The 27,668-nt window shown below is 45.9% G+C and overlaps 1 protein-coding gene across 2 annotated transcripts in view; it reads left to right on the top strand.

Annotated features, from left to right (window-relative positions):
* The first annotated feature begins 1,255 nt into the window (after positions 1 to 1,255).
* Positions 1,256 to 27,668, top strand: part of pear1 (platelet endothelial aggregation receptor 1) — a 32,815-nt gene continuing 6,402 nt past the window's right edge. For both annotated transcript variants that reach the window (XM_040165096.2, XM_040165097.2), the window contains exons 1-10: positions 1,256 to 1,455; positions 18,188 to 18,298; positions 18,509 to 18,610; positions 18,702 to 18,802; positions 21,433 to 21,525; positions 24,525 to 24,771; positions 25,869 to 25,971; positions 26,224 to 26,360; positions 26,774 to 26,986; positions 27,491 to 27,665. In XM_040165096.2, coding sequence (XP_040021030.2) covers positions 18,192 to 18,298; positions 18,509 to 18,610; positions 18,702 to 18,802; positions 21,433 to 21,525; positions 24,525 to 24,771; positions 25,869 to 25,971; positions 26,224 to 26,360; positions 26,774 to 26,986; positions 27,491 to 27,665 — 1,278 coding nt within the window. In that variant the 5' untranslated portion in view covers positions 1,256 to 1,455; positions 18,188 to 18,191. The remainder of the gene's footprint in view (positions 1,456 to 18,187; positions 18,299 to 18,508; positions 18,611 to 18,701; positions 18,803 to 21,432; positions 21,526 to 24,524; positions 24,772 to 25,868; positions 25,972 to 26,223; positions 26,361 to 26,773; positions 26,987 to 27,490; positions 27,666 to 27,668) is intronic.

Consider the following 27,668-nt stretch of genomic DNA (forward strand, 5'->3'; position numbering starts at 1 on the left):
TTATGTTGATTTTGGTGGTCCATGTGGACACAAGTTGCAGAACGTTAGATCCAGAATGGATCACTGTTGTCTTCAAATACCTTTTCTAACCTTCCAAAGACAACTAAAAGCAACTCTGAAATGACGACATGCACTCACGGTGTCCTCAGCATGGCTGCTCAACAGCCCCTATTAGATCAACAGGAAACAATTTAATTGTCCCCTGTTCTTTGTTTCCGTGCAGTGAGGATGTTTGTCCCGGCGGGGGCCTCCATCCATGAATTGGTTATCTGTCTTCAGCAGGGGACGGACGTCGGTCCTGATCAGGCTGGTTATCATGGTCGCCTGACAGTTTGGGAGGAAGACCTCCGACTGCTGTCTGCCCGAAGCTGATTGACAGCTGCCTCAGAGGAGGTTGTGACACATGTGTGACAGGAAGAGCGTGTGACGTACAGAAAGCACATTTGGACCCTCCACATACTATTTTACGGCATGTAGTCCCCGAACAAAGTACATCTCAATACTACAGCATTCATTTATTTCATGCAACAGTTTGGAGAAGACCCTCTGCCCTCTTTCAACATTAAATTCAGGGCAACACAGACATTTTGGAATTACGTGTTGAACAACTAGATTGGCCTGCATGCACAAACCTCCACCAATACTGAGAGCCCCTTTCACCCAACAGTCAATCAGTGACCCGTCTCGCTAACGTGGCGTTCTGACGTGGCTCTTGTGGCTGAATGGGTACAAATCTCTGCAGCCAGATTCCCAGGAGAGTGGAGGCCTTAAAGGTTTACGTGTTGACGTACTTCGGGCCATATAGTTTAGCATAAGACGGATCTTATGCGATGTGTTATTAGTTCAGTGGGAAAATAAACGACGAAAGAGCAAAATGCAAATCAGATGAGACTTGGTGGATATTAATGATACATTCTATTTCATGCATATAAATCAAATCATAACAGGAGTTATCTCAAGACCGTTCAGGTCCAGACAACTTGCTGTAGTTGAGGGGATTAATACCGCTGTCATACGTCGAAACTTTTGTCTGGCAAGAAGAAAAGATTTATAAATATCCATCTTTATCTAGTATCCATCATCTGTCTATTTAATCTGTCCATCTCTTTATCTGTCTCTCTATATAAATATATCTCTCTGTCATCATCAAAGTCTGCAGGCCTGAATCTCCTCATCCGTCTTCTCTCTCTCTCTCCTCCTCCTCCTCCTCCTCCTCTCCCTCCTCCCGTCGTTTCTTTGGCTCCGCGTCAGGACCCTCCTCTCTCTCTCTCTCTCTCTCTCTCTCTCTCTCTCTCTCTCTCTCTCTCTCTCTCTCTTCTAAATGTTTGCACCGCTTGAAGATGTTTTTGAGTTGATGAAATCTTAAACACAAACGCGGGTGTTTTTCCGGCTCGCGCGCGTCCATGGAAGTTTCTTTCTAATTGCGGCACGAGATTTTTATCGTTGGGCGGCAAGGTGAGTAAAATAATGTCAATAACTTCAAACTTCAACGGGATGTCACGGAGGCTTTAACGGCGTGTTTAAGAGGCAAAGCTTTAAACGAATGCGCTGGATTATAATCTCCTGTGCGGTTAAAGTGACTTTAGTAAATGCGGTGCTCGTTTACGCCTCTTTGGCGTCAACACGTTTGCAGCTGGATGTCCGTCTGGTTCTGGCTGCACATTTATCACTTGTTACTTCTATAGAGATGGTTCCTTCTCCCTTTCAAGTACTTGTGGAGAATATTGGAATAAGTAGGTACTATTACGTTTAACGTTCTTGCAGTTTAGAGGAAAACACTTTGACGTTGGATGAGCTCATTCAAATGTGTTATACGCGTTACCCAAACTACAGTATACGTCAGTTTATAACACTCACACGGTGGAATAAGTAGTACCTGTACCTGTGATACTTCCAGGTACTTTTGCCAACAATGATTTACTTTTGCTTATATATTTCCACTACACCTTTACTAGTGATGTGTTTTATATCAGCCAAATGTACTTCAACTAAAAGTACTCTAAGCACAATGGCCCTTTTGATATTGTGGTATTACAATATAATACTTTTAATTTTAAAAGTATTTAATAATACTGTTTCATTTTGTCAATAGCAAATGTTGACTATTTCATATCTGTTACAATGGATTTTCAAAGTAAAATCTTAATTTGCAAGGTAATCAGCAACTACAGCTGTTAAATAAAGGTTAGTGGAAGTATGAATAGAGGTACAACTTTCTTGCCAAGTAAAGTACAACAAAAGGAGTACTTTTCTCCATTGGTGGTGAAAGTGTTATCGTCCTATTTCTTTTAGGCAGATGTCTCAAAAAACAGCTTTGTATCAATTGCCACCTGAAAAGACACACTATCACAATAAAACCCATCTGTCAGCACACAAATGAATAAATAAAGGGGGGATCTTGGCTCCGGGTCACCGCTTGGCCGGCCGGCCGACTCTCTTGGCGTCTCTGCCTCTGCTTTGGAAACTCGAGTGAGTGACTCAGAAAATCTGTCGTCTCCTTCAATTCCTCACAGAGGAGGTCGCCGGGAGCGGGTCTGTTGTTTCTTCCTCCTCCTCCTCCTCCTCCTCCTCCTCCTCCTCCTCCTCTTCCGTCGTGTTTGATTTTCATTAAGTTGTTAATCCGAGTTCTGGACTCACGTCTCGCTCTGGAGCAGCTGTGACTCCGGCCAGCGAGACGTGGCGGACAAATGTGTGATTTCCTGTGCGTGACTCAGCTTTCAATGTCCCGCTGTAGTGGAGTTAATCAGTTGAAGCAGATGGAGGGTTTCTCTTTGTCTCCTTTTCGCTGTTTACAGTGCGAGTGTGCGACAGTCAACACCATTTGGACTCTGCTGTGTGACGATCCACCTCTAAAAGGGATCAATCTAATGTGCTTTCATAATGATGGGGGGTCATTTGGACGCAGTGACGTAGAGAAGTGAAAGATCTGCACGTCCGGGTGAAAAGGCATTTCACAGATTGATTGGAAGCACTACAGTTAATCAAGCTACTTCACAGCTCCATGTTGTTTATACTCACGTGATGACATTTACACTTTTACAGGCTTCATCCTCTGCAAGTCGGGAGTCATAAAATGATGAACCGCTCCACAAACCCGAGCACATGTTTTGAAAAACGAGCTGGCTGCTTTTCCTCAACAGAGCTGTGAAATCACCCCCCCGTAAATTCGGCGCTTATCTGTGACTTACAGTGTGAGTGAATGCGTTTGGATTGGGGAGGCCGTGGCACCATTTAAGGCGTTTAAGCGTCCGTGAAGGAAGGCGAGATATGAGTAACCAAGAGTAAATCTCGGCCACCTGGATCTGACTCCTGAACTCGCATCTGCGCTGGCGCCCGAGCATCGTCTCTGACAGCAGACTGAACGTTCCTTTGTCCTTCTCCAAGTGTTCCTGAAAGTACACAGCCAGTTCTCGACGTGTCATTACTCACATATGCGTTGGTTTCATGGGGTTCTGCGTGCGAGAAGTTAAACGGCCTCCTCCCCGAAGCCGTCTTTGTTGTTCCTCAGTGTTTTATGAGACCCTCATCAGTGGAAAAATAGCACCCCCCCCCCCCTTTGGAAATGTGTCTTCCCTCCTCCAGAATGTTTCAGCTATCAGTGTCACGATGGCGACCCGTTCCATCTTTATTATCCGTTCGGACCATGAACCTGTCTGGAGGCCGACAGCTGGAGATCTGGCTCACTTACCGTGTGTTTGTCTAGGAGCGGCTCAGGAGAGGGCCAGCTATCGGATATGTTTTGGCTGGAGATGACACTAGCCAGAGATACAAAGAGAAAAGAGTTATGCCGAGGTAGGAGACGTTAGAGTAATATGAGAGCCCAGTGACCTGGACTTTAATGGATCGTAGCGGCGTAGATATTAACCAACAGTCTCTTCATGTTGTCTTTTCAAGGCAACAATTTCTCCTGACATGTTAATACACGATGGCTACTCACCATTTGTGTTTTATTCAAGGGGGATCCCTGTGTAGTGTTGTGCATCGAGTCACGGACCTTTATATGATGACATGTTCATTTCTATCCACCACTTTGGTCCTGTGAATTATTTATATTTAATCGATGCACAGACGTTCATCCTAATGACTTTCATGAATCCAGGCTTCTCCTTTTTTAACAATATTTTGCAGCACTAATGTATCTGAGGGTTCTTAGATAGGAAGACCAAATGTCTCATACTGTTAAATAACTTTTCCTCTGTCGGGCGGACCGTTGTTGAGGATTCGTGCCTCGGGTGGACTGAAGGTAGCTGCTGAGGTGGCTAGAAGTGATCTTGTGGGAGGGACCTCTCACTTTCTGAGAGCATCTTCCTTCTTGTTTCTTCAGTTTCGGGGGCATTAGAGGTTCTGCCTTCTCATGTGGGTGGTACTGGGTGGGTCCCTTTTGATTCCTCTCTCTGTTAGACGGACTTTTATTGTTGTGTAAAATCTTACAAGTAACTGGAAATTCAGTTTATTCACCCAACACGTTTTATCCGACAGCTTTCCTTATGAAGGTTAACAAGAAGAAAAGAAATAAAGACATTTGTCTACTCCCCGAGCTTTTATTTTCAAAGCTAAAATAGTCGCGATTAAAAAGACAAAGAGCGCAGGGAATTCAAAAGAAGGTGACATGGGTTGAATATTCCTGCCACAGGCTTATATAAGCCTTTCAACCCCATGTGCTCCGCAGCCGCGCAAGTAATTTGGAGCAGATTGGACTGCGGCCCTCCGGCTCGGGGGAGCATGTACAGTTTCATTGGGCTCTGGCTCGAATATCCAATCATAAAAAGCAGAGGTCGGGGAGTTTGGGGCTGGAACAGGAGGAGGGGCCAACAGTGACCACAGACTACTTGCGCCGTGGTGAGGGTCTTTCCTGAAGTTGCTTATGTTGGTGGTTGGTGGGTGGGGCTCCGGGGCGGTGGGTGGAGCGCCAGTGGAGACATTGCACATTAAGATTTCAGGGGCTTTTATTGGTGTGTGTGTGTGTGTGTGTGTGTGTGTGTGTGGTGTCTCTGCAGGACCAAGCTGAAACCTGAGATGCGGATTTTAGAGAAAGTACTGCATCAAATTAGAGGCTCAGGGGGCTTCTGGCTTTTTGTTTTCATATCGGCACTGAGGACGGGGTTGTGCTTGTTTTTATTTGTTTTTAATACTTTCCCCGAGCAGAAGCGTCCGTGCAAAGGGAGTGCTTAATGTTTATTCAGTCAGTGGTGAGATGAAATGTCATGAGTTTACCATGCAGGAGTTCTGCATGTGGAAAACAAATGGCCTTTGTGTCATACTTGGCACATGGCGGACATGAACTGCTAGAACACTTGATGTTTTTCTTGAGCTCGTACCCAAATCTACTCCGCCAGCTGCGCCGAGCTATGACTCTCGCAGTTGTCCATCTTGCATTTTATGAGAAGACTTACTTGCTTCTTTTTTGTTCATTCCGTTTTTCAGTCCTAAAGGCAGGATGACAGGTTTTTTACTATTTGTGAGCTTCCATATTTGAAAAAAAAAAATATATATATATATATATTTGGGGAAACTGATGCTGAAGGCTAAGGAGGTTTGCTGTTGAAAAAACGAGGCAGTATAGCTGTGATGGCATCCTTCAATACTCTCTCCTGTTTACATGTCAGAGGAAAGCCTGTTTAGATGCAGACCTGGATGCACATGCAAGATGTTTCCTACCGGCTTCCTATTGTTTGTTCATTGCGCTGGTGTGAGGATGATTGAAGACAGGAGACAGACTTCGGACCTGAGGGACAGGGCCTGTTTTTTTTCAATAAACTGAACAGAACTCAGCTGGAGAGGTGGAATAATTGGTTGGAGAAAGATCATAATGAACCAGGTAGTTGTAGTAATTAAAGGGTAACGAGGAAAGCATGTTATCTTCAAAGACATTCTCCATAAAGGCCTGACATGATACTCTTGTTGCTTTTGCAATGTGTTAACAACAAAACTGCTTTTTTTGCTAATTAACTGGTAAATAGTTTGAACTTATCTGCAGCACGTTTTGAAAAGCCAAGTGAATCGTCACTGCAAAAATACTAATCACGCATGACTCTCAGACGACCTGCCGTGTTTCCCCTTTGCCTCTGGGCATCCAGAAAAAGAAAAGTGTTAAACGATTTCCTCTCCACTCGGTTCCCTTGGGTTGGAACATCGTGCCCAAACAAGACGACAGGCTCCTGGAGCTTCTCCCTCACTTCCATCCTCGGCGTTTTACCCTCCACAGCGTTGCCCTGGATGTCCTGTGTGCTGCATTGTCTCTGGCTTTTGTCTCCCCTCTGCCCCCCCCGTCTTCCTGTTGTGTTGGACAGACAAGCACGTGTTGCACCAAAAAGCCCCTGGAGGGTAACATGTTGCACGATGCAGATGCAATGCAAGGCAACTTTATATTTGGATAGCAAAATAAAAGGAAATCTAAAAAGTAAAAAACAGACATTAAACAAGAATAAAATTTGCCGTGCAGTTTATGAAATAAACCGTAAAAAGCATCCACTTCATCTTTGAATGTGGTTAAATTAAAGCTGATGGTTTAAGTTAACCACATTTTACAACACATAGTCTCCATCCTTCTTTACCTACAAGCCCCTCCACCCAAGTGAGCTAACTGCACCACCCGTGGAGTTTAAGACAGTTCCACTTCAGTGACACTGCTCACATGCAGGATACGACTAAGTAAAGGAAAATCTCCGAGGGTTCACCTTCAGGGTAGCACACGTGGCTTTCCTTCAGTGAAGAAAATATGGCTTTAACTTCCAGATGCTTGCTGGATGAGGCCGATCTGGAGGGAGGTAGGAGGAGCTTTTTTTGGGGGCTACAAAGAAAGAGGCTAAAATGATCACTTAATAAGTTGCAGATTTCCACCTTGTCCTCCAGTAAGGCAGCACTGAGCTGACTGAGCTTGGCCTGTAAATCAACAGGCTTTAACTTTTCGGAATTTACTGGCCTGGACCTGGAAATAGAGAGATAGTACAGGAAAGCCAAGCTGTTGCGGTGAACTCTACCTGTCGGCGACGGCGCTCTGCTGCTGCCCGCCGCGCTTCGCCTCTCGGAGGCCTCCGTTACTGTAAACGCTTGACCACATGGGAGTAATTGAAAATGCACATCTGTCTCCCAGAGCTCAGCTCCCTCCCTCCCTCCTTGCATATAATGGCTGTTCCACCCGTCAGGCAGAAGCACCTCAACCTCCGGTAAATCACACATTCATTTTCCACGTGGAAGAATAAGTAGCCTGAAGGAATCCTTGACACCGGTGGCAGAAGAACATCATCGATTACAACAACAGAAAAATATGGCCACACAGTTCCCAGCTCGTTGCATCGAAGCAGCTGCAAGAGGGAAAAAAAGGAAAAGGAGCTGCCATCCAGTCACATCAGAAGTGTTGTCTTAATCGAAACCAGATGTGACGTGGTTGAAGTCTGTTACTGTAAGTCGTTCTCTCTCTCTTTCATACGACCGTGACCCATAAGCTCACATTGAGGCTGGTGCATGGGAACGCATGAAATGTGTCCTTCGGGCACACAATGCCCACATTCAGAGGGATCGACATAATCCTTTCAGCCCCCCCGAGGAGTAAAACATTTAATAAAACACGCGGCTACAAAACACTGGGGCTGATTTTAATGCTGTGTGCCTTATTCAGTACGGGAAATACAATGCTCGCTAATAGCAACAGTAATTGTTCAATGTGAGTTCATAAGTGGCTTTCGTGGGCTTTCAGCCCGCGGGGTTTTTTTTGGCAAAGCGGACAGAGTTCGATGTCACACCTCTCCGACAGCGCTTGGGCAACTGCTCCCCCACCAAGAGTAAGCAATCCGCACGGTCTCAGGCCAAAAAACAAAGGTCGTAATGGAAAGAAAAGCAGCAGTGTTTCTGTGTGTGTGTGTGTGTGTGTGTGTGTGTTATGAGGTACGTGGAACAGGCGAGTTCTGTGTGTCGACATCTGTGTTTAGGTGGATGGTCGATGCGGAGCTTCGTGATGACTCGGCAGTTTCTGCGGCCTTCAGCGTTTCCCTTCGGAGGCGGCGGAGGTGGTCGCCTGTTTCCGCTCGCAAGAAAGCCGCGAGTCGAACAGGCGGCCGGAGAAGTGCACTCCGGCGGTGGAGCGGCGTGCGAGGGACCGGCTCGCAACGGTTCGCCAAACGAGTGGAATAGATTACGTTGTTCTTTTGTTCTTGCGTCCGTCACCACCTCGAGCATTTCACCGCCACGAGTCCTTGCACCAATATGTAATATGAGATTATATGATGGTTCTGGTGTTTAAATTCCTGTCAACAAATCTGAAAAAAACAACAACAGTGTGTTGTGCGTCCCCGAATACTGTCACACTTCCCTTCTCTGGGAAAAGTGCAGTATGTTCAAATCATAGAATGGAATAGAAGAAAACGTGCAGCGGGACTGACTGGGAAATAAAATACAGCACCCGCGTTCATCGGCGACACGAAACATGTCGCCCAGTGCATGAAATCGAAGTTCAAGTTACGGATGCAGAGTGAATCGATTGTGGTTTTGGGGATTTGGATTGAGCTGCTCATACAACCCGCAGAGGAGTCGTATAGTTACTGACCTTTCTCTCTTCACAAAGAGTTATTTCTTGGGGGACACTGATGTGATTGTTACAAGAGTTGCGTGGAGAATGTTTCTGTTTTCTTGAGCTCCTCCTCTGAACATTTCAAAGGCCCTTGACCTCTCCGGCTGCTCTGTTTATGCTGAAGGAACTGTGTTCTAACAAATATGAGTGAATAAGTGTTGCAGATCATGGGAAGATTAAACACAGTCATCAAATCTCCTCATGATGAATATTTTTAAAAGCAGCGTTTCCCTGAACTTCTGGACCCCAGAAAGAAGGAGCAAATAAAAAATGTCTTTTTGAGGGGAGATTAAGCAAAAAAAAGATATTGTTATTGAAGGAATTTGCTGCTCGTGGTGGGAAAATAAGCATGTGGATGATTCTCTGAAATAATAAGAACCAAGAGCTCACAGGGGTCAGTTGCTAAAAGGACAAATACAAGCTGAGGAAAAAGAGGCTCAGAGAGAGTTTCATACAAACTGTTAAAGAAATGTGACACAGTTCTAAGGTGCTGTAATAAAGTACAAACCTTTTGTTTTGCAGTGCAAAGACAAAGAAACATCAACAGCAAGAGCGACCATTTTATTTGCCACAATTCACAATACATTCTCAGCAAATCATAATGTACAATATAAAATATTGTTTTGAAAATCATCCCAAACATCCGCTTTTTTAATACTTCTTTACCTAAATCAGTCTCCAATGATTGAAATGAATCAACTAATCATTTAAAACAATTACATGAATTACCAGTTAATTAACGATAATTAACATAAAAAATATCTCTTTTTTTATTGCCCAAACAAATGGGCAGGTTTTAGGAAGTAATAACACAGCATCACAGATCACAAGAATCATGACCTCCTTGTAAAAGTCATAAAATCCAAGAGGAATAACTGGACAAACATCCACAGACGGAGAACAGGCCGCTTCCTGAGTGGCAGCTCGACGGCGAAGCACAGGAAGAGATGAGGAGGAAGCGTGCGTCTGAATCAACAACTCGACCCGCGATACACGGCGAAAAACAATCGCACAGAGGACGTTCCCAGCGATCAATGGGGCGAGAGCAGATATCCTGCTGAGAGGCACCGACGCAGAGATCTCCTCAAACTGTGACAGAGGGATTCGGCAAAGTCTGCCGACGTTGTGCAGTTAAATCGTCGACGTGTTTTCCATTCAAAGATACGACTCGGCCCGCTCTTTTACCTGTGAGGCACATTTTCCTTGAACATGAAGCTCAGCGAGACCCAAAAAATAGGCGGAGAAACGACAGAAGAAATGCAAACATCCTGATGTTGCGGTTCTGAATCTTTCACCCTTTTAACATCCTGGTTTTCTTGGTTCGTCTCAGCGTCGTAAAAAGAGAAAACAAGCGACACAAGGCGACGTAACGTTGTGGACCGAGAGGTTTGGTGCTTGTGCTCCTTCGCTGAGGGTTTACAATGCAAAGCTATGTTTTATGGTCACGGTTTGTGGAGTAAAGCCGTGTTTTAAAAGGGCTGTGTGTGTCTCTACACCCGTTCGATCCACAGAGCATTACGGCACATATAATTACAGCTGTGTATGGTCAGGTCCCTCTGAAACCACTGCCAGGCCTTCCATTTTGGGTTTTCCTCCATTTCACTTATTAAAGTTTGCATAAAACCCTTGTTGTGCAGATGCCAGACATGATTTCAACCCAAGGTGTGTGAGTCTGTGTTCCAGTTCGTTCGGCTCCACGAAGGTGAACTGGTGTATTTATTGCTGCGTCTCAATGTCGATGTTTGCTTTCTGACCGTCGAAGCCGCAGTCATCCTGCCTGTGGTTTCGGTCTGGAGCACATGGACCAGGCAGCACTTTGCAGCGTGGGTCCGCGCAGGGAGAGCGCACGAGCCTCGACGCGTCGGGGTAATGCAACGGGGAGAGAAGCAGAAGCCTCCGGGTGGCAAGAAGCCCGGCTTAAGAAAAACGAAAACCCCGAAAATGGGTTGCAGCATAAACCGCATGAGATGACACACATCTGCGCAGAGTAAACGTTTGGTTAATGGAGAAAACAAGGATTATTTCTATGATTTTTCATCAAGGTCCCCAAAGGCTGCGGTTACAGCAGAATTTATTTTATTCCATGTGCCGATATACTGTTGAATCGTGCAAAAAATCTGGTAAAAGGGATCAATGCAAAATATTGTTCCTGAGTATTAAAGACGTGTCTTTAGTCGTAGTATTTTATTTTGAATTGATCAGTATCCAAAAACTCTTCTTAATAGTTGCGTAAATCAAGACAGTATTTGCCAGATTGAGACGGCAAAATAACATATTATTTGAATCTATTAGGGTCTGAAACGTAATAGTGAAACGTCACATTTTAACATAATTCCTGTCAACTTTCTCAAACCATAATCTACTACTACTCATTGGACAGTTCTCTATGACGCAACAGTATTTATTTAAAGCCATAAAAAAATGTTTGTTTAACGGCCTTATTTAGTGAAAATTAAAGGAATCCCTGTTGAAGACAGGAGTCAATAAAAAAAACAGCTCTGTCCTCTACTCAACTCGATGTCCTCATGCGCTCCAGGAACAACAGTGTTACCATGGTGACCGTATCAATCCAAACAGTCATATCCATCCTCTGCTCTCCATCACTTTGCAGACAGATGTTGTCACATGACCTGAAATACCTCCTGGCCTCACTCACGAAGGCTCCAGCGTAAACACACACTCACACACACACAAGCTCCAGGCAACATTGCACATTGCGTCCTCTCGCATCTTAAATCGCCATGTGCTTTCATAAGTTACATTTTTGGTCTTTTTGGGGGTTTTACGTGCCACATTTCACAGATTGATTGCATGGAGTTAGTTTCGCTGGTGTCGGCAGTTGATATGGAGCATCGATAAAGACCTGAGATGTGCTGCCTGATGAATCTGTGATTGGTTTCCCTTTGGATCTTTAGCTTGAATTCATCTGCCACGGGGACGAGGAAGACACACGCAAACGCTGCTTCCTGTTTTCCAGTTAAATAAAGGATCCCAGACCACAGCGACTGGGAATGCCAAATGAAAGCTGGCCTGACATTGACAGAGAGTTGACTTCATTTTGTTAGTTTTTCCATTTCTGCCTCCTTAATTAACAGCTTTAAAACAGCTCAAACCCGAGGACAGATTGTCAGGCGGCGCGACGCATCTGTCACTTTGGAGGATCCAAATTATTAGTTATATTTATTTATCACTCGCAACTCAAGCAAAGCTGCAGGGCAGACCTGCTCGCACAGTTATAAGACAATAACAAATCGATGCGCTGTGAGTTCAAAAGGTCAAAAAGTCACATGCATTTTATTTCCGTCGTCAACACGGCATAGCTCGCTCAAATAAACTCAGACTTTCTAGATCCAAGACCCCCCCTCACCCCCCCTCTGCTCGGCTGGATCATCCTTTTGTCACGCAACTCCCCCAAAAACCGTCAGCTGCATTCGCGTTGCCAGTAGTTTTCCACTGAAAGGCTTTTTCCAGTGTGGGGGATCAGGTCCTGTGGCAGAACCCCCCCCCTTTACTGTATAGATGTCTCTACTGTAAACAGGGGGGGGGGGGGGGGGGGGGCGTGTTGGTGTCGGCGATGTGGCCAAATAGTGAAACAAAGTGGTGTGTTTTTGTAACTTTCATGTGTGTTCTCACGTTACATTTTTGGGGTGTGGCATGTAGTTGTTTCTCACAGTGTCCACTGTCTTGTTAAGGGTCCGTCCCCCCCCCCCCTCCTCCCCCCACCATCCCACCCAACATGAGGCATAGCGGCGCCTGGGGAGCGTGGGCCGGCCTCGTTGCGGTCTAGCACCCAAACTCGTCCTGCGCGCCAAAATGAGGCCCCATTTGCAAAGGATTGTGGGTTTTATATATTCAGTTTACAGTAACTGTGGTTTAATGTGGGGGTGGGAGGGCGGGGGGGGGGGGAGTGTGGTCGCTTTCTCACATGGAGGACTCTCTGGCTAACATGTTTCAGTTTCTGCACTCGAGCAGTTTAATAGATTTGTTTTTCTAAGAGCTGAGCTCTTGTCCCCTGTTGATTGTCTCTTCTTTAGTGGGAATGATCACAATCAGAGGGCGATCATTTAAACCTCCTTGAGGGGCCGACACGCACTTCACAGGCCCGACTCGTGGGTGTAATTCGCTTTAATCATGAGCAGTGTGTCACCATCTTGTTGCCAGGAACATTTAAATCAATTGTTGTCCTTTGGTCTTTCTTTGTCCTTCGCCAGCAGATTTGCCAAATAATAATGCAAACCATTCTGCGGACGGCATTGGTTTCCCCGTCAAGTCTTCAAATACGCTTGAAAGGGACTCTTGAGGTCGGCCACAGGTTCCTGCTTGCTGCGATTGTGAATCAGGGAGTTCCATTTGATTTAGCTCACTTTGGGTGGGCAAAGGGGTAAAGTCTGAAATTAGACTGATGATTCTGCATCGCTGCACCTTTCAGTGTTTTAATGGATTTATAAGGGAGTTTAACTCCTCATCAGTTGGGAAGGCTGCTTTTATTTTGAATCAACGTTAAGCAGGTAATCAAGTAATCTCAAGAATTATAAAATAAATTTATAGTAAGATGTTTAATATACACTTTTGATAAAGAACACCTTCTTTCATTTAAATGCCGTTCCAAGTTTCTTTATTTTTATTTGCATTCCCAGACGTAATCCTTTAATTGTTTTTCAGAACATGTATAATTGAATGGATCTTATTTTACATTACAAAACAATGTCCACTGTTTTCTATTACAATACTGAATGAAAAACACACGTTCTGCTACAATCTTGTATGCATCATTGTCAAGTAAGCCTGTTTTATTAGTGACCTTATTATGAACTTTTTAGATCAAACATTGAAGTGTTTAAAGCATTTGGTGCTGACATTGAAGTGACTTACAGGAGAGCACGAAACAAGACATACATTACCTGCACTTCACACTTCTAAGCCAGAAAAGAATGATGCAGCATCGTGCGTCATAATCTGCAGTATTTCACTATGCGCTGCCTGGTTGTAGTTTTTTAAAATAGCAACTTCAAAAAAGGATTCAGAAGCAAAGATTTGATGCTATTGATTCTGGATGAAAGTTCTGGAGTCTGCAAAGCCAAGAAAAGCTCAGGAACACCTAAAATAAAACAGTCTGGCAGATGTGAGACACGCTCTGTAGTTTCTGTGTTGGACATCAGATCACCTCGACATGGAAGTGAACTTTTATTTGGGCTGTCTCTCTCTCCCAGCCAACGTCAGTGAGTCTATTTTTCTTTCCCCTATGGCACACACTTCCAGTGAGAAATACAATGTAACCTAAAACAGCAACATAAAGAGGACACTTCAAATGATCTGTAAACATGCACCCAAAAGTGTTCTGGGTTTCTTCACTTCTCTTATGATATCGATTGACATGCTATTTTGTACAGGTGTTCATGGTCCCCAGAGTACGATTGCTATTGGCTTTAGTGATCCACGGACTTTTCCTGTAGCACCAGCAGGTCAAACGATTGAGTAATGCAGTAAAATATCTCCACATCTACTCTGGATTTGTACAATCTCTGGTGCAGATATCAGGGTGATTCCCTGTGGATGAATCCTAATGACTTCACTAATCCCCTGACATGTTTTATAATGACACAAGGACTTTAAAAAGTACAAATTGTATATTCAAGTTTTCCTCATTAATCTGTCAAATAACCCATTTCTAAATTCTTAAATTAAATATTTTCAAATTGAGTAAATCGTCAATCACGGCTCATGCTAGAAGTGGTTGCGAGTGGCTTCATTTGGGAACTTTGTGTGTTTCTAGTGGCTCCCATAAATTGCCGCTGAAGAACGCAAATTGACTGCTGATTAAATTGTTAAAGGCATCGTTTGACATTTTGGGCCAGAGGCTTGTTTTCTTTCTTGGCCAAGGTCTGATAGGAAGATATATATTCAACAGAATCCTCATGTGTATCACATGTCAATGAGAAACTGAAGCCAGCAGCCCGTTAGCCTAGCCTAGCATAAGGGACCTTTGGCAATCCTTGTGATACTCCAAGAAATGAATATTTCCCATAAACTCCCATATAAAAACTACATATTAAACCAAAAAAACTAAATTTTTTAACTAGTTAACTTTACAGGCAGGTTTCTATCCAGACAGAACCAGCCTCGCTGTTTGTCTCCAATCTTTAAGCTAAGATAAGCTAAGCTTAGCACCCTGTGGCTCCAGCTTCATAAGTCATGCACAGACAAAAGAGTAATATCGAAACTTTAATTTCTCTCCTAAAATATTGAGCTATTCCTTTAACAAGTTGTTGTTACTTGATGTTATTGAAAAGAAGGAAGTCTTGTTTGCATATGCCTTCATCGTGACGGTTTAACTAAAGCGAACATGCAGTTTTGTTCCATTTATCTGACACGTAAATAGCTCTCTTGCATACAATCTAATCAGAATCACTCCTGAATCCACCCTGAGGGGCCCGTGATCGGAGCTGAATGCAGCAACAACATGAGCACGAGAGTCGAGCGAGAACGACGTGAAACCCGTGCATCTGTTTTCGTTTGGGCTTTGTTTTGACTGAAGCCCCTGTGCGGTTCCGTTGAGAGCCTCGCCGGGTCTTCACACATCACTCTGCATTCCTGAGGTGGTACGACGCACGCGCCCGGGCCGCTGCTCGGGGGCCTCGACAGGATGAGTCATTCAAGAGAAGCTCGGTGAATTAACAAAAAAAAGCTCTCAGACCCTAAAAATAGTTTCTCTCTGAACTGGTTTCAGCGTATGTGACTCATTTGATGTGTGTGTGAACGCAACGGGACAACAGATGATCAGAGCGCTTCAACCTGTGTAGTGGATGCTGGGACTGTGCATGTGGACTCCATGTGCTTTGTCTAGGCGTGCGTGCACGTACGCCTGTGGGAGTGGTGGTTTTCAGTACAAACGAGATCAAAACATGTTGGACAAACCGTCGCCATTGTGGTGTTTTTACTGTTCGTGGTCCAGCCCTCTTTGACCAGCGGATGTGAAATGCAGAAGTGTGCATTGAATTGAATTAGCGGCCGGCTAAATGCATCAAATGTGAAAGGAAAATAAAAAAAAAACAGTTGCAATAAATCTACTCGTGCTCTTCTGCGGCCAAGCCAGGCTTGTCCAAATGCAAAGGTTCCGAGCTGCAGTTTGGAAAAAGCTCAAAGGAACTAATGATAGCTTGGGGCTGCATGTAATGGAGAAGAAGGCTATCATGTGAAAACGAGCGAGGGGGGAGAATCGAACAGTCCACGGTTGTGGTGCAGTTTTGTGTAGAACTCAATTTTAAGAGGACCTGCCCTCCTTCACTCCACTAAATGGAAGAGTAGCCTCACGTTTCCAGCACATGGAGCCCCAGACGTCTACCTGCCCCCCCGCCGGTGTAGCTGACCCAAACATGGGATGCAAACAACAACTCCGTCCGCACTCATTTAGCTCTCCTCTTCAACGCTTAAGAATCCCCGTCGCGGTTCGGAGCCTCTCTCCTAATGAAGCACAATGAAAAGAAGGTAATGAAAAATATTTACCCGCAGCCCAATGAAGCGGCTGGTGAAGTCGACGACTCCCCTTAACAAAAGCCATGTGCTTGTTCTCGTAAAAATGTGTTTTTGTGGCACACATCTCTGAGGCGTTGGCCCGTGTGCCAGTGAGTGAATGTGTATGAGTGTGGAAACAGGCACTTTATCAGGAGATTCATGCTGCAGCTCTCGCCATGCCAAGTCCTCAGCGCCGATATCCAGCAACCGGACAGAGTTATCATAAAAGTTTATCAAGCTGATGATTGCTTGCAGTGCGGTTACTCTGATGCTCTAAGTTTTCCTGCAAAGCACCATAAAGAACCGATTTAGTGAACATGCATTAAAAGGATCTGATGGAACAGCTGACTTTGGTACTTTTACAGGCGTGTATCATTCACCACTGTCACGGTGTGGTTCACTTCCTGTCTTATTTTGTAGTTTTCTGCCACTCGTGTCCCCGGGTAACTTCACTTCCTGCTTGGTCCTGTCGTCCCCTGTGATTGTCTGATAGTTTCCACCTGTGTCCAATCACCTGCACCTCCCTTGTGTATTTAAACCATGTGTGTCTGTTGTCACTTGTCGCGTCATTGTCTTTTGTCACGGATGTCCCTGTCTACCGTCTGGATGTTCCTCGTTCCTGCCTGCCCTTTTTTCCCCCCCCGGTTCGTGTGTGTGTGTTTTTGCCCGTTGGCCTTTTTACTTTGTTGGAGTTTTTGACTATTAAAGTCTTTTGCGTTAAAGTCTGCGTTTGAGTCCTGCCTTCCCTGACAACCACGGGCAAATCGTCTCCTCATATTAGGGAGATTTCCCGAGCAGAGTGGCTTGAAATGCAAATATGTGCAAGAAAAAGGGGAAACATATGTTTGTCCACCACGAATTGATGACGTGACGGAAACTGGGCTGAAAAAGCAGTTTGACAGTGAAAGGATGCAGTGGAAACCACGGCCAGAAACCAGGGTCAAATCTCTGAATCATACGTGGTTTTCTCAAGGATTTTGTTTGTGTTGCTCTTACTTAACCTGGACCAAACTCCTAGCACCTTTCTCACCAAAGTTAGTCCCATAAACTGAACCTAACCTATTTAAGTACCAACAGTCAGGGGAAAAATGTTTAGTCCAACTTGAATTATAGTGGACAGACATTCAATGTCCCCGGCAGATGAACCTTACTTGTTGGACCTGTTCCTCTCAAGCCACAAAGGCTTGATTTTGTTCTATATTTTTGGTGACCAGCTTTCTGCAAAACTAATGACATTCCCATCAGACTTGGTTTGAGCTGCCGTTACTGTGTGATGACAGCCGGCTGATCAACTTAAAACTCTCAAAAATGAAAATATTCAAGAAACTTTGTTGAGGAGAGACATTTGCTGTTCCTGCGTCTGAATGGTGTTTACAAGGTCACAGTCCCTTCAGAGACCTCCCCGAAGCCACCACGAGGACGTGACACGAGAAGCCGCGTAAATCCGTCAGCCGTGACTTGTTGAGAAAACACAAGGGAACAAGCCGGACCGACCTTCTTTTTTTTCTACAAATGCCTTTGCATTCCCACGACGTTGGGAGGCCTCGCGCCACCGGCCCGCTGAACCTCTGTCCGTTTCCATGAGATATTTTAAGAAAAGGGGTCCCGCGTGGCGAAGGCGCTCTCACTGGCCCATGCGCTGATTGGATCCAGATGTGCGGAGGCCTCGCTGCAGCGCTGATTGATAGGGGTCAGGATGAAGCGGGGAGTCTGATCCCCTTCTCTGTGGCTCTCTTTCCTACTCCTGCTGTCTGTCCAGCCTGCTGTCAGGTCGTCTGCCGATGGCCGCGTGCTACGAACCCCGTTGAGACGCCGTGGAGCTTTAAATCTCGCTCTTTGCGTCGCTGTTTCAACGGACTCTTTGGCAGTCGTTTGCCGCGCGGTTCATAGGTACAGAGAATCAGATTTCAATGAACCTTCCTGTCTGCCACGCTGTGAAACGTTAATTATAGTGAATGAAAAACAGAAGCAATTATTGTTAATCGCTCATTTTAAGACATCAATTGCTTTTGCATCGTGCAAATGTTTCGTTTATTGTGTCCTTCGTCTAATTCGCCGGCTTCTGGTGAAGGTGAACGTGACTGTGAATGTCTGTCCCTTTTTCCTCAGGACCATGCCGAACGTGCAGAGCTCTGCTGCCTTGCTGCTCTGGAGCTTCCTGGCCGGTCTGAGCTTCTCTCTGGACCCGAGAGACCCCAACGTGTGCAGCCTGTGGGAGAGGTGAGGCCTGTCTCACCGCCACGAGCAAACCAATGTCACTCTTGTTGGTCAACACATTCATGCATCGCTTAATGATGTCAACTTTTAGGAAGAAAAAAGGCTTTGAGCTTACGTGCTTGCTCTGGCAGGAAATAACTTTTCCTACTTTTAATAGTAAATTAGAATCAGCAGATACGTGACTGACGGTATTTTTTTTTTTTTGCTTCTCAGCTTCACCACATCGGTGAAGGAGTCCTACTCGCATCCTTATGACCACGTGACGGAGGAGCCCTGCTCCGACCCCCGGACCTCCTACAGATGCACGCGCCACAGGTAGCGCAGTGACCCTTTTCCCGCTGCGCCCGACTCCCTGTTGCTCTCAAGAGGGTCCGAGCGTCCCGATTGACTTGGTCTTTTCTTTCAGGATCACCTACAAGACGGCCTACAGGCAGGCGGTGAAGACGGACTACCGGAAGAGGTTCCAGTGCTGCCCGGGCTACTACGAGAGCAGAGAGAAATGTGTCCGTAAGTAATCATGGAAGACGCTTAATCCATCAACAAATAGAGGTTTTTAATCTTTGGTTTTATTCTGCATCACAGTTACAAAACCCTCTCCACCCTCTAAGGAATTAGGTTTCAAAGTTATGGAAACCATTTGAAGTTTAGTCTTAATTTCATTTCTTTTTGGTGACATTAAAGTTGTTAAAACTGGGATCAAGTCTGTAAATTTCCACAAAATGTTACTTTTTATTTATGGAAAGTACACGTGTCCGTAGTAGCTCAAAAAAGGCCCCAAATCCCTGAAATACATCCTGGGGATTGACCTCAGTGTCCTCAACTGTGGCCACGCCCCCAGCCCCACCCATGGGTGGTGTGTATAAACAGAAATATAAATGAGTTGTCTCATAATTGACAAATACTCTGCATTTACCATGTCTGCATGACACTTTAGGCTTGATACATTATTGTAATTAAGGGAATTAAGAGACGAAAAAGGGATTTTTTTTTTTAACAGTGATTATGTCCCATTCTGAAAGCCGCTGGTGCACATGTGAAGGAGACCACGTAGAAACCCAGCAAAACCCAAATGTCTTTGTTGACCTCTTTTTCCATGAAACATGCATAGTCAACACGAGCAGCACGTGATGCTGGAATTACCACAATTATGGGTTCAGTTCCCACTGGGGCTTCTCTTGCTGATACTGGCTGTCCCAAGTGGAACTTTAAAACTTAACTGAGTGTTGCTGACACTTTAAAAATCCTCCTCCTAAGTTTCATGTTAGTTCAAGGATTTCAGATTTTGCCATCAACGAAGCAAATGTTATATGTTTCAATGAGAATAGTTAGTTTAACCCTTCCTTTGATTTTTGAAGGTTTGGTTTTATTTAAAAATGACATATTTTGTGACCACGATGGAAACAAATGTACGTCTTGTGGATCTGCGAATAAACACTTCTACGTATGGAGCCAGTTAGCGCGACATCATCCTGATAAACGGAGCTTTATATGAGATTTACTAAAGTTTACCGTAGAGTTCACCGTAGTTGGTAGTTGCATTTCAATGTAAATGTTTGAGTGCGCTAGTTTAAAAGAAGTAAACAGTCGGTTCAGTGTTGTCTGAAAATACCAAACGATGCGTCCTCCCCCGGTTTGATGACACACCGTTATTGTGGCCAGTCAGTGGCGACATACATAAATAAAGTCAAACCGTACCAGGTTTGAGAAACTACACAAACCTTCACATATATCGCTGGATGATCTCATCCGGGCATGATGGTAATAACAAGGCGCCTGACATTTCGAAAAAAAATGTCTTCATTCGGGGGAGAAAATGTGTATTTTTGGTTGTTTATTGTTGAGCCACCTTGCACAGCAGTGATGTGTGTGTGTGTGTGTGTGTGTGTGTGTGTGTGTGTGTGTGTGTGTGTGTGTGTGTGTGTGTGTGTGTGTGTGTGTGTGTGTGTGTATATATAGTTTTCTTTTGTAGCCAATCATGAAAGCCTTTGATTTCACTGACTGACATCAGAAAGCCAGTTGCCGTTTTAAGCTTTATAATTGAAATCTCTCAGCCGTCAACGCGTCGAACGCGACTCCGCCTACATTCACTTTCTGTGCGCTGCGTCTTCATTTCATAATCACATATAATTTGATTTAATCACCTCCTTCAACCCCCAAATCTCCAGCCTTCAGTTTTCAAACAATTTCAACAAGGGAGAAGAAAATAATCAGTTAAATTACTGTTTATTTAAGAGACAAAATCTCCATGTGCTTTATGCAGCATTTGGTTAGAAAACACTTGTGTGGCAGCAAAGGAAGGCGATTATTAGTGTGCAGTAATGAATGCAGGTTTGAATTCACGTGATTTTGGAGAGACGTTAAGAGGAGCTTCCTTCACGGAATGAACCGATGCAGCTGTTGGCTGACGGCTCACACGCCTGTTTATGATTGGTGGAACAAATTTAGAGTGAAAGAACTCGGTTGAACAGATTTTCAATTGAGAGGAAAAAAACCTCCCTTGAAATAGTGCCCTTCTGAGATATACTGAATGTATGTGGTTATTGGTAATATCAACGCTGATTCCCTTAGCACACACACACACACACACACACACACACACACACACACACAGGATGGATTTAATTAGTAACTTGGTGATGTTACAAAAAGTAAAAACCTGTGGAATATGATATTTCAGGAAGACGTGGCAGATATGAAGTTGATTAAGTGTTAGTGTTACATCTGTTAGAATACCAGTAAAACAATATGCCTCACACAACGCATGGCGAGACTCTTCTAACTCGCAGCTCGTCCTTTTCCGTAAGTTCTCATCGTTCTCCTTCACGTCCTCACTTTCCATAGAGGTCAAGGAAAAGTCAGTTGGAAAAGACATCAGGATGTCATTTTCTCAAACACTCAACCGCAGCCAAAGTCTTAAGACACACGCGATTTGTCATTTGTAACGATGTCCCCTCCGACATGCAACCATTAGCGCTAAATGACACACGGTTGGACGATGACAGGCGCCGCTGATGAGGGGGCTCTCGAGCTCATCTCGCTGGGCTCGTCCCATGAAAACACAAAGGGGGGGGGGGGGGACGGGACGGGACCACTGCTCTGCACAAAGGCGCCACTGACGTTTGTTTCCTCGCCAACAGCTCGCTGCACCAAGGAGTGCGTCCACGGCCGCTGTGTCGCTCCGGACCGCTGCCAGTGCGAGGGAGGCTGGCGAGGCGACGACTGTTCCAGCGGTATGATTCATCCTTTTCCCCTCAGACGTCTCCTCACTGGCGTTCTTCTCCCGGCTCCTTTTCCCTCCCCCCTCTCTCCCTCTCTCCCTCTCCCTCTCTCCCTCTCCCTCTCTCTCTTCAGGTGCGCGCACAAATAAAATGACACCACAGGGAAAGACAGACTTCGTCAAGTGGCCGATCTCACATCGGCCCGACAGTCAGGAGACCAAGGGAGCATCACCACGTCCACAGCGACGAGTCGTGACCTTCGGTCCAGAGACCAGTTTAATCCACAAGAAAGGAGTGTTATTAATTAGTTAAATAAAGCTGAACAGACATCAGAGCTCATAGTTACTCCATGGTTGAATAATAGTTACTGTAGTTAATGTAACCCGGCTCGTCTCCCATCTCCCTCAATGTCATCATCCAAACAATGCGGCGTGTCAAACCGCGGCCACGTTGTGCGAGGCCGCCGTCCCCCCGAACCAGAAAATGAAGTTTTCCACGAGCTTCAGCCCGTTTCAACGCAGTCGGCTGGGTCAATAGTACAGACCCCCCCCCCGTCTCCCCCCGTCTCCCCCCTCCTACTTCTCCTCTGCAGAAAGAGGGAATTAGCTTTAACAGGCAGCGGTTGGTGTCTTGACGGGGGGACGATGGGAAGGGGAAATGGAAAAAGTTACCCCTCTCTCTCTCTCTCTCTCTCGCGCATGGACAAGGTCTCTCCGTCTCTCCTTACACCCCCTCCCTCCCTCCCTCCCTCCTCCAACTCTCAATTAAAGTTCCTTTTTCTTTCACTGCTCTTATACTCCCACTCCTCCTCCTCCTCCTCCTCGTCCTCCAGCTTTGGCTCCACAGTATATTCCTATAACGGGGTATTTTGGATACTTCCTGGATGCCTGTGTGTTGAGCTATGAGTACGGGAAAGAGGAGAGGGGACTGAGGTTTCCGTAGTGACCACTTTTAGGGCTCTTTGCCCATTAAATTGGAGAAAGGAAGAAGGTGAGAGGGAAGTGTGCTCGTTCTCCACAAAGTGACAAAAAGCAGTCAGCAGTGTTTTATGTGATGTTTCTGGATTCATATTGAAGGAGATCACCGTGTTTGTAGTGTCTCTGTCCGCGAGAACCACAATTCTCCACAAAGTGGACGTTCCACGATGGCACGAAGCAGCCCTGTGACACCGCAGCTGATCCGAAAAGGCCTTTATTCAGAGTTTATTCAGCTTAAGAAGTGGAACAATGATCCCAACGCATGGAGGGACACTCAGTGTATCGGCGCCAATGAGTACAAAGTGAGGAGAGGATGAGGAATAGGAATATGTTGGTGATGCCAATGGTTGATGACGTGAGCTCCGTTCCAGAGCAGATTCGAATGGAGGGACGCAAAGTGCCGCGATCACAAACCAGCAGTTAAGATATCAAGGAGATTATGTGAACCCAAACCCGCTGCTCGGACAATTCTCAAGGGGGGAGAGCAAAAAATGTTCCCACCATACCAGTGTGCATTCCTACAGAAAGACAGCGAAGCGAGGCCGGCTCTGATGTTTGGGATTGTTGCTACGGCGATTAAATCCGGACACACTCGCGCTAAAAAAGTGTGGCTGATGAAGGCAAACTGGCTGGACGAATGCGTTTACACGCAGGTAAACAAACGCGTCGGAAAAGGGCTCGGACGCTTCCAGCTGCTCGCTCAAAACGCACGACGTCACTCGTCCAGCGTCTGGATCGGTCCTCCTGCCCACGGCGCTGCACAGCCTTTGCTAAATCTCCCCTGTCGTCCTGGAGAACGTCTGTGCAAACATTACCGCCGGCCCGGCTGAGGTTCTCATTAGTCAACGTGACACAGCCCCCCCGCCCCCCCCTCAATACCCATACAGAGAACCAGCGACGGTACGGGTCATTTAAACAAAAAGAAGCAATAAACACCACACGGTCTGCGGCAGCTCCAGGCCAAATTTGGTGCTCGACCCTGGTGCTTTTCAAAGCTCCAGCAGGGCTCGAGTGCAGCAGAGCCAGAGGGGGGGGGGGGCTCCTTGCCCAATGCCTGCTGCTCAGATAAAAGCGAGATATTGTTGTAATTGTTTTTGATGTCCCGATCGGATGTCGCGTTTTAGCGTCGATGTCCAACGCAGTCTGAAGGAAATGTGAAGAATGGACACTCGACCGATGAGGCCTGAGGACGGAGACCCGTCCGTCGTGGGTTGAAACCCAAACCGTGGGAGTCTCTGCGCTGCCCTCTGACCCCCCCACCCCCCCCCAATCCTGAAGCTCCTGTAAAATGATCCGTTCAAAATTCGTCCATCTCCATGCGAGCTCCATGCAAAATCTCCCCGGCAATTCATAATTATTTGTTGGAAACGTGAGACTCCAAAGGGTCAAAGGGGGGAGGTTTGGATGTGAAATCAGGAGGGAGGAGATCGACAGTGATGTCTGGAATGGTCACAACTTCAATTCCTTCCCGAGAACTCGTTCTCCCTGGTTCCTGCTCTGGTTTTCATCCGTTGTTGTTGAATGTGATGGGATTTGTTTCGGAGTGTTTGCTTTTCACGACGTCATATGTTACACCGCGGCGCTTGGGAGGAAAACAAAATGAGGGAAAACAAAACTGACACTAAATGATCGCACGTGCATCACATGCAAGTTACAATAATCATCGGTAATCTTATTTTGCTTTCGGTTATTTCCTTTCCAGCGTTGCAGAGAATGTTTGACAGTGTTGAGGGAAGAATGTGACTTACTGGAAGCCGACTGGTTTGAGTCGTAGGAAAATGTGGGCAATTAAAGTGAGAGTGGCGGTGGAAACGTTTTTGAAAGCGAGGTGCCCGATGTGAATAATCCAAGTACGATCACTGAACATTCAGCACCGTCCGGAGCCCAGAAACGAAACGAAACGAAACAAAACGAAACAAACGTAGTGAGTGAGATTGAGCGAAAACCAACCAAACCTCTGCGCTCACAGTTCACTTTTCCCAAGACGCCGTTCTTCACGATCACTGAACAGCCGTTTGCTCCGTGACCTTTCAGCCTGCGACGTCGCCCACTGGGGGCCGGCCTGCAGCCATCAGTGCCGGTGTGTGAACGGCGCCGCCTGCGACCCGGCCAAGGGGACGTGTCAATGTCCCCCGGGCTTCGTCGGACGCCTCTGCGAGAGGTCCTGCCCGGACGGCACCTTCGGCACGGGCTGCCTGCAGAGGTGCGAGTGCGGGACGGGCGGGTCGTGTGACAAAGCCAGCGGAGAGTGTTTGTGTCGGGACGGATTCACGGGGACGTTGTAAGTGCACAGAAATAAAAACTAATATTAGGCAGCGATTTTGTAACAAAAAAAACTGTTGATTCCAAATTGAATTCTTGAATAGTATTTTGTAATAGTTTGATATTTCTGATATTTTGAATGCTTAGCCCTGAATGCTAATATCATAGACAGCAGGAAATATGTTTTTAAGGTTTAGCGTGAATATAAGAGTTAAACCATTGTAGCTGAAATGACACCGTCTACTTTAAATGAGCCATTACTTAATTCAGATACTTGATACTTAATTACACAGCAGTACGCTTAGTGATGGTAGGTTTCTCCAGAGGTCTCTCCGTCACGGATCCGTCAGGTCGGACCAAGTTTTTGGTTTCCACAGCTTTATCATCCATGAGTCATTTGTTACGCCCGGTTTTCAGTCGCCTCTCAGGATGAGTAAGCGATGAAAACTCCTCCCAACGGAGTCCGAGTGGAAACTCTGCGAGTGTGAGCAACACCATAAGAATGACTGCTTGGCAACGTTTGGATAAAGCTCCCTGATGAATTGTGTATTCAAAGTATTTCCATGTTTATTTCACCCCAAAGGCGTATTAGAAAATATAATATGAATACAAGTTTTAGCCAGAAAACCTGATTGGTTGAAGACACGTTCCAAGCGCGCCGATAATTCCCACACAGCTGCTGGAATGACAAATCAGAGAGCTGCGGCCAGTTAGTTTAATGCCGTTGCAAAAGAGTTGTTTTATTACAATATAATAATGGCTCTATGCACTAAAGGTTGTCTCAGAAGGTGATTTAGTCTGTATACAAATATATTTTAAAAAATGTATGCAGTATAAAGTATAAAAAGTAAAAAGCACAAATTTTTCCAAAATTACACATTTTATATATAATAATTATTGACAGTAATGTGTGGATCACTTTAATGTTGCAGCTGTCAATCAAAGAATTTTGGCTCTGTAGAACATTTCAGACACGGTGGTAATCCAAAACACTTGTAGGCTTGAATAACCGTTTTCATAAAGAACTCATTTTGTTCATTTTGTTCCTGAGGACACATGGAGTGTTTTTGACTGAAGTCAAGCTGTTATTAATCGTCTCCGTCCTCTCTCCCCCAGCTGTGAGAAGCCGTGTGCCAACAAGTGCCAACCGCGATGCTCCTGCCAGAACGGAGGCATCTGTAAAGGGAAAGGGATCTGCGATTGCCCTCCTGGCTGGACGGTATGTTTCCGGGTCAAAGGTCGACCGACACTTATCTGAGCAGGTCGCCAGAGTTTGAACTATGACAAATGTAAAAAAAAACAAAAAAAACATTGGAAGACTCGCATGAGGAGAAGAGATGGTGATCTCATCAGGGAGTAAACTTTAATAATACTTAGTAGTATTGAGTAACTGTGAAAGTTGCACATTTGGCTCCAGTTTTTTTAATGATGCATTTGAGTTCATTTCTTCCGCCTCAATGTGTTTTTGTAGGGTCCCGTTTGCACGGTGCGATGTCCAGAGGGAAGGTTTGGACAGAACTGTGCTGATGAGTGTGTCTGCCACAACAGAGGAAAATGTGACCCCGAAACCGGACAGTGTCAGTGTGCTGAAGGCTTCACGGGTAACAGGTGTGTGCTTGTGTGTTTGTTCTCGTGCGTGTTCCCGCCTTAAAATCTCAACATCCGCAAACAGAACCATTCATTTCTCCGCTCTAAGAGAAGAACACGAACATAAAACTGTCTACGGACTTGACATCTCAATTCGGTATTTCATCATCCTCATATATTTGATGTCCTTTGGCATCAAAGCACCACAGCCCAGCTGTGTTGGTCAACACAAGCATTCTGCGCGCACTAAACGATTGTCCCAATGTACGATTTCTAGTCATTAAAACGGAAACCATCGCAATTTTCTGTCAAAGAAACGCAGCCTCAGCAAACGTACTTAAAAAACGACTTACAAAACTATACGTAAAATTAGAGAAGCACTCTGCTCCAGTGGTTCCATGTGTTTATCCAACCTTCTGTCCCGCTGCCCTCAGGTGCAATGAGGAGTGCGCTGCAGGCACTTACGGTCAGGACTGCAAAGGCGTGTGCAAGTGCGCCAACGGCGCTCGCTGCTACAACATCAACGGCGGCTGCCTGTGCGAGCCGGGCTTCAGCGGTCCACACTGCAGGGACAGCATGTGTCCGCCGGGCCAGTACGGCATGCACTGCGAGCGCAAGTGTCTCTGCCAGGAGAAGCAGACACTCAGGTGAGCGGATGTCCTCGGGGTTGGTTTAAGCAATGCAAATGTTTCCCGTCGAGGCAGAAACCGTCCAATCACGGATGAGCCAAAATGTCAGTGTGCACATGCAGCCAAAGACAGATTCCGGGTGTGTTTTGCAGCTGTGCATAAAAAAGAAATCAGTGCTTGTTGTTTACTTTTGCTTCAGAGTGGAAGAAGCTTTCAGCTGCTCACAAGTCGGTCAGGCTTCATTCTGTGTCGAGCTTCACTCTCCAGGCTTCAGCCTGTTTCCATGGAGGCTCCCCACCTTTCACACCCCGTTAGAGCCACACAGGTGTTTTCTTCTTCTTGGGTTAAAGGTCACGGCCTGTGGGCATCAGTTACTCAGTGGGTGCTACTTACATTGAGCGCCGACTGCGTTCGCCAAACCCGGTAGCGTCTGGCGTTCTAGCGCCGGCCCTCCCTCGCTGTTCCTTTGTCATTTTCCTGATGACTCAATCACACATTTTTCTCTGGTTTTTCGTTGTCCAGCTGCCACCCGATGAAAGGAGAGTGCACCTGCCAGCCGGGCTGGGCGGGACTGTTGTGCAACGAGACGTGCGCTCGCGGTTTCTACGGCCCGGGCTGCCTGGAGCCCTGTCTGTGCGTGAACGGGGGGGTGTGCGACGTCGCCACGGGGGGATGCCAGTGTGCCCCCGGGTATACGGTG

Source organism: Gasterosteus aculeatus, chromosome 20, assembly GCF_964276395.1.
Source record: "Gasterosteus aculeatus chromosome 20, fGasAcu3.hap1.1, whole genome shotgun sequence".
Classification (NCBI taxonomy): domain Eukaryota; kingdom Metazoa; phylum Chordata; class Actinopteri; order Perciformes; family Gasterosteidae; genus Gasterosteus; species Gasterosteus aculeatus.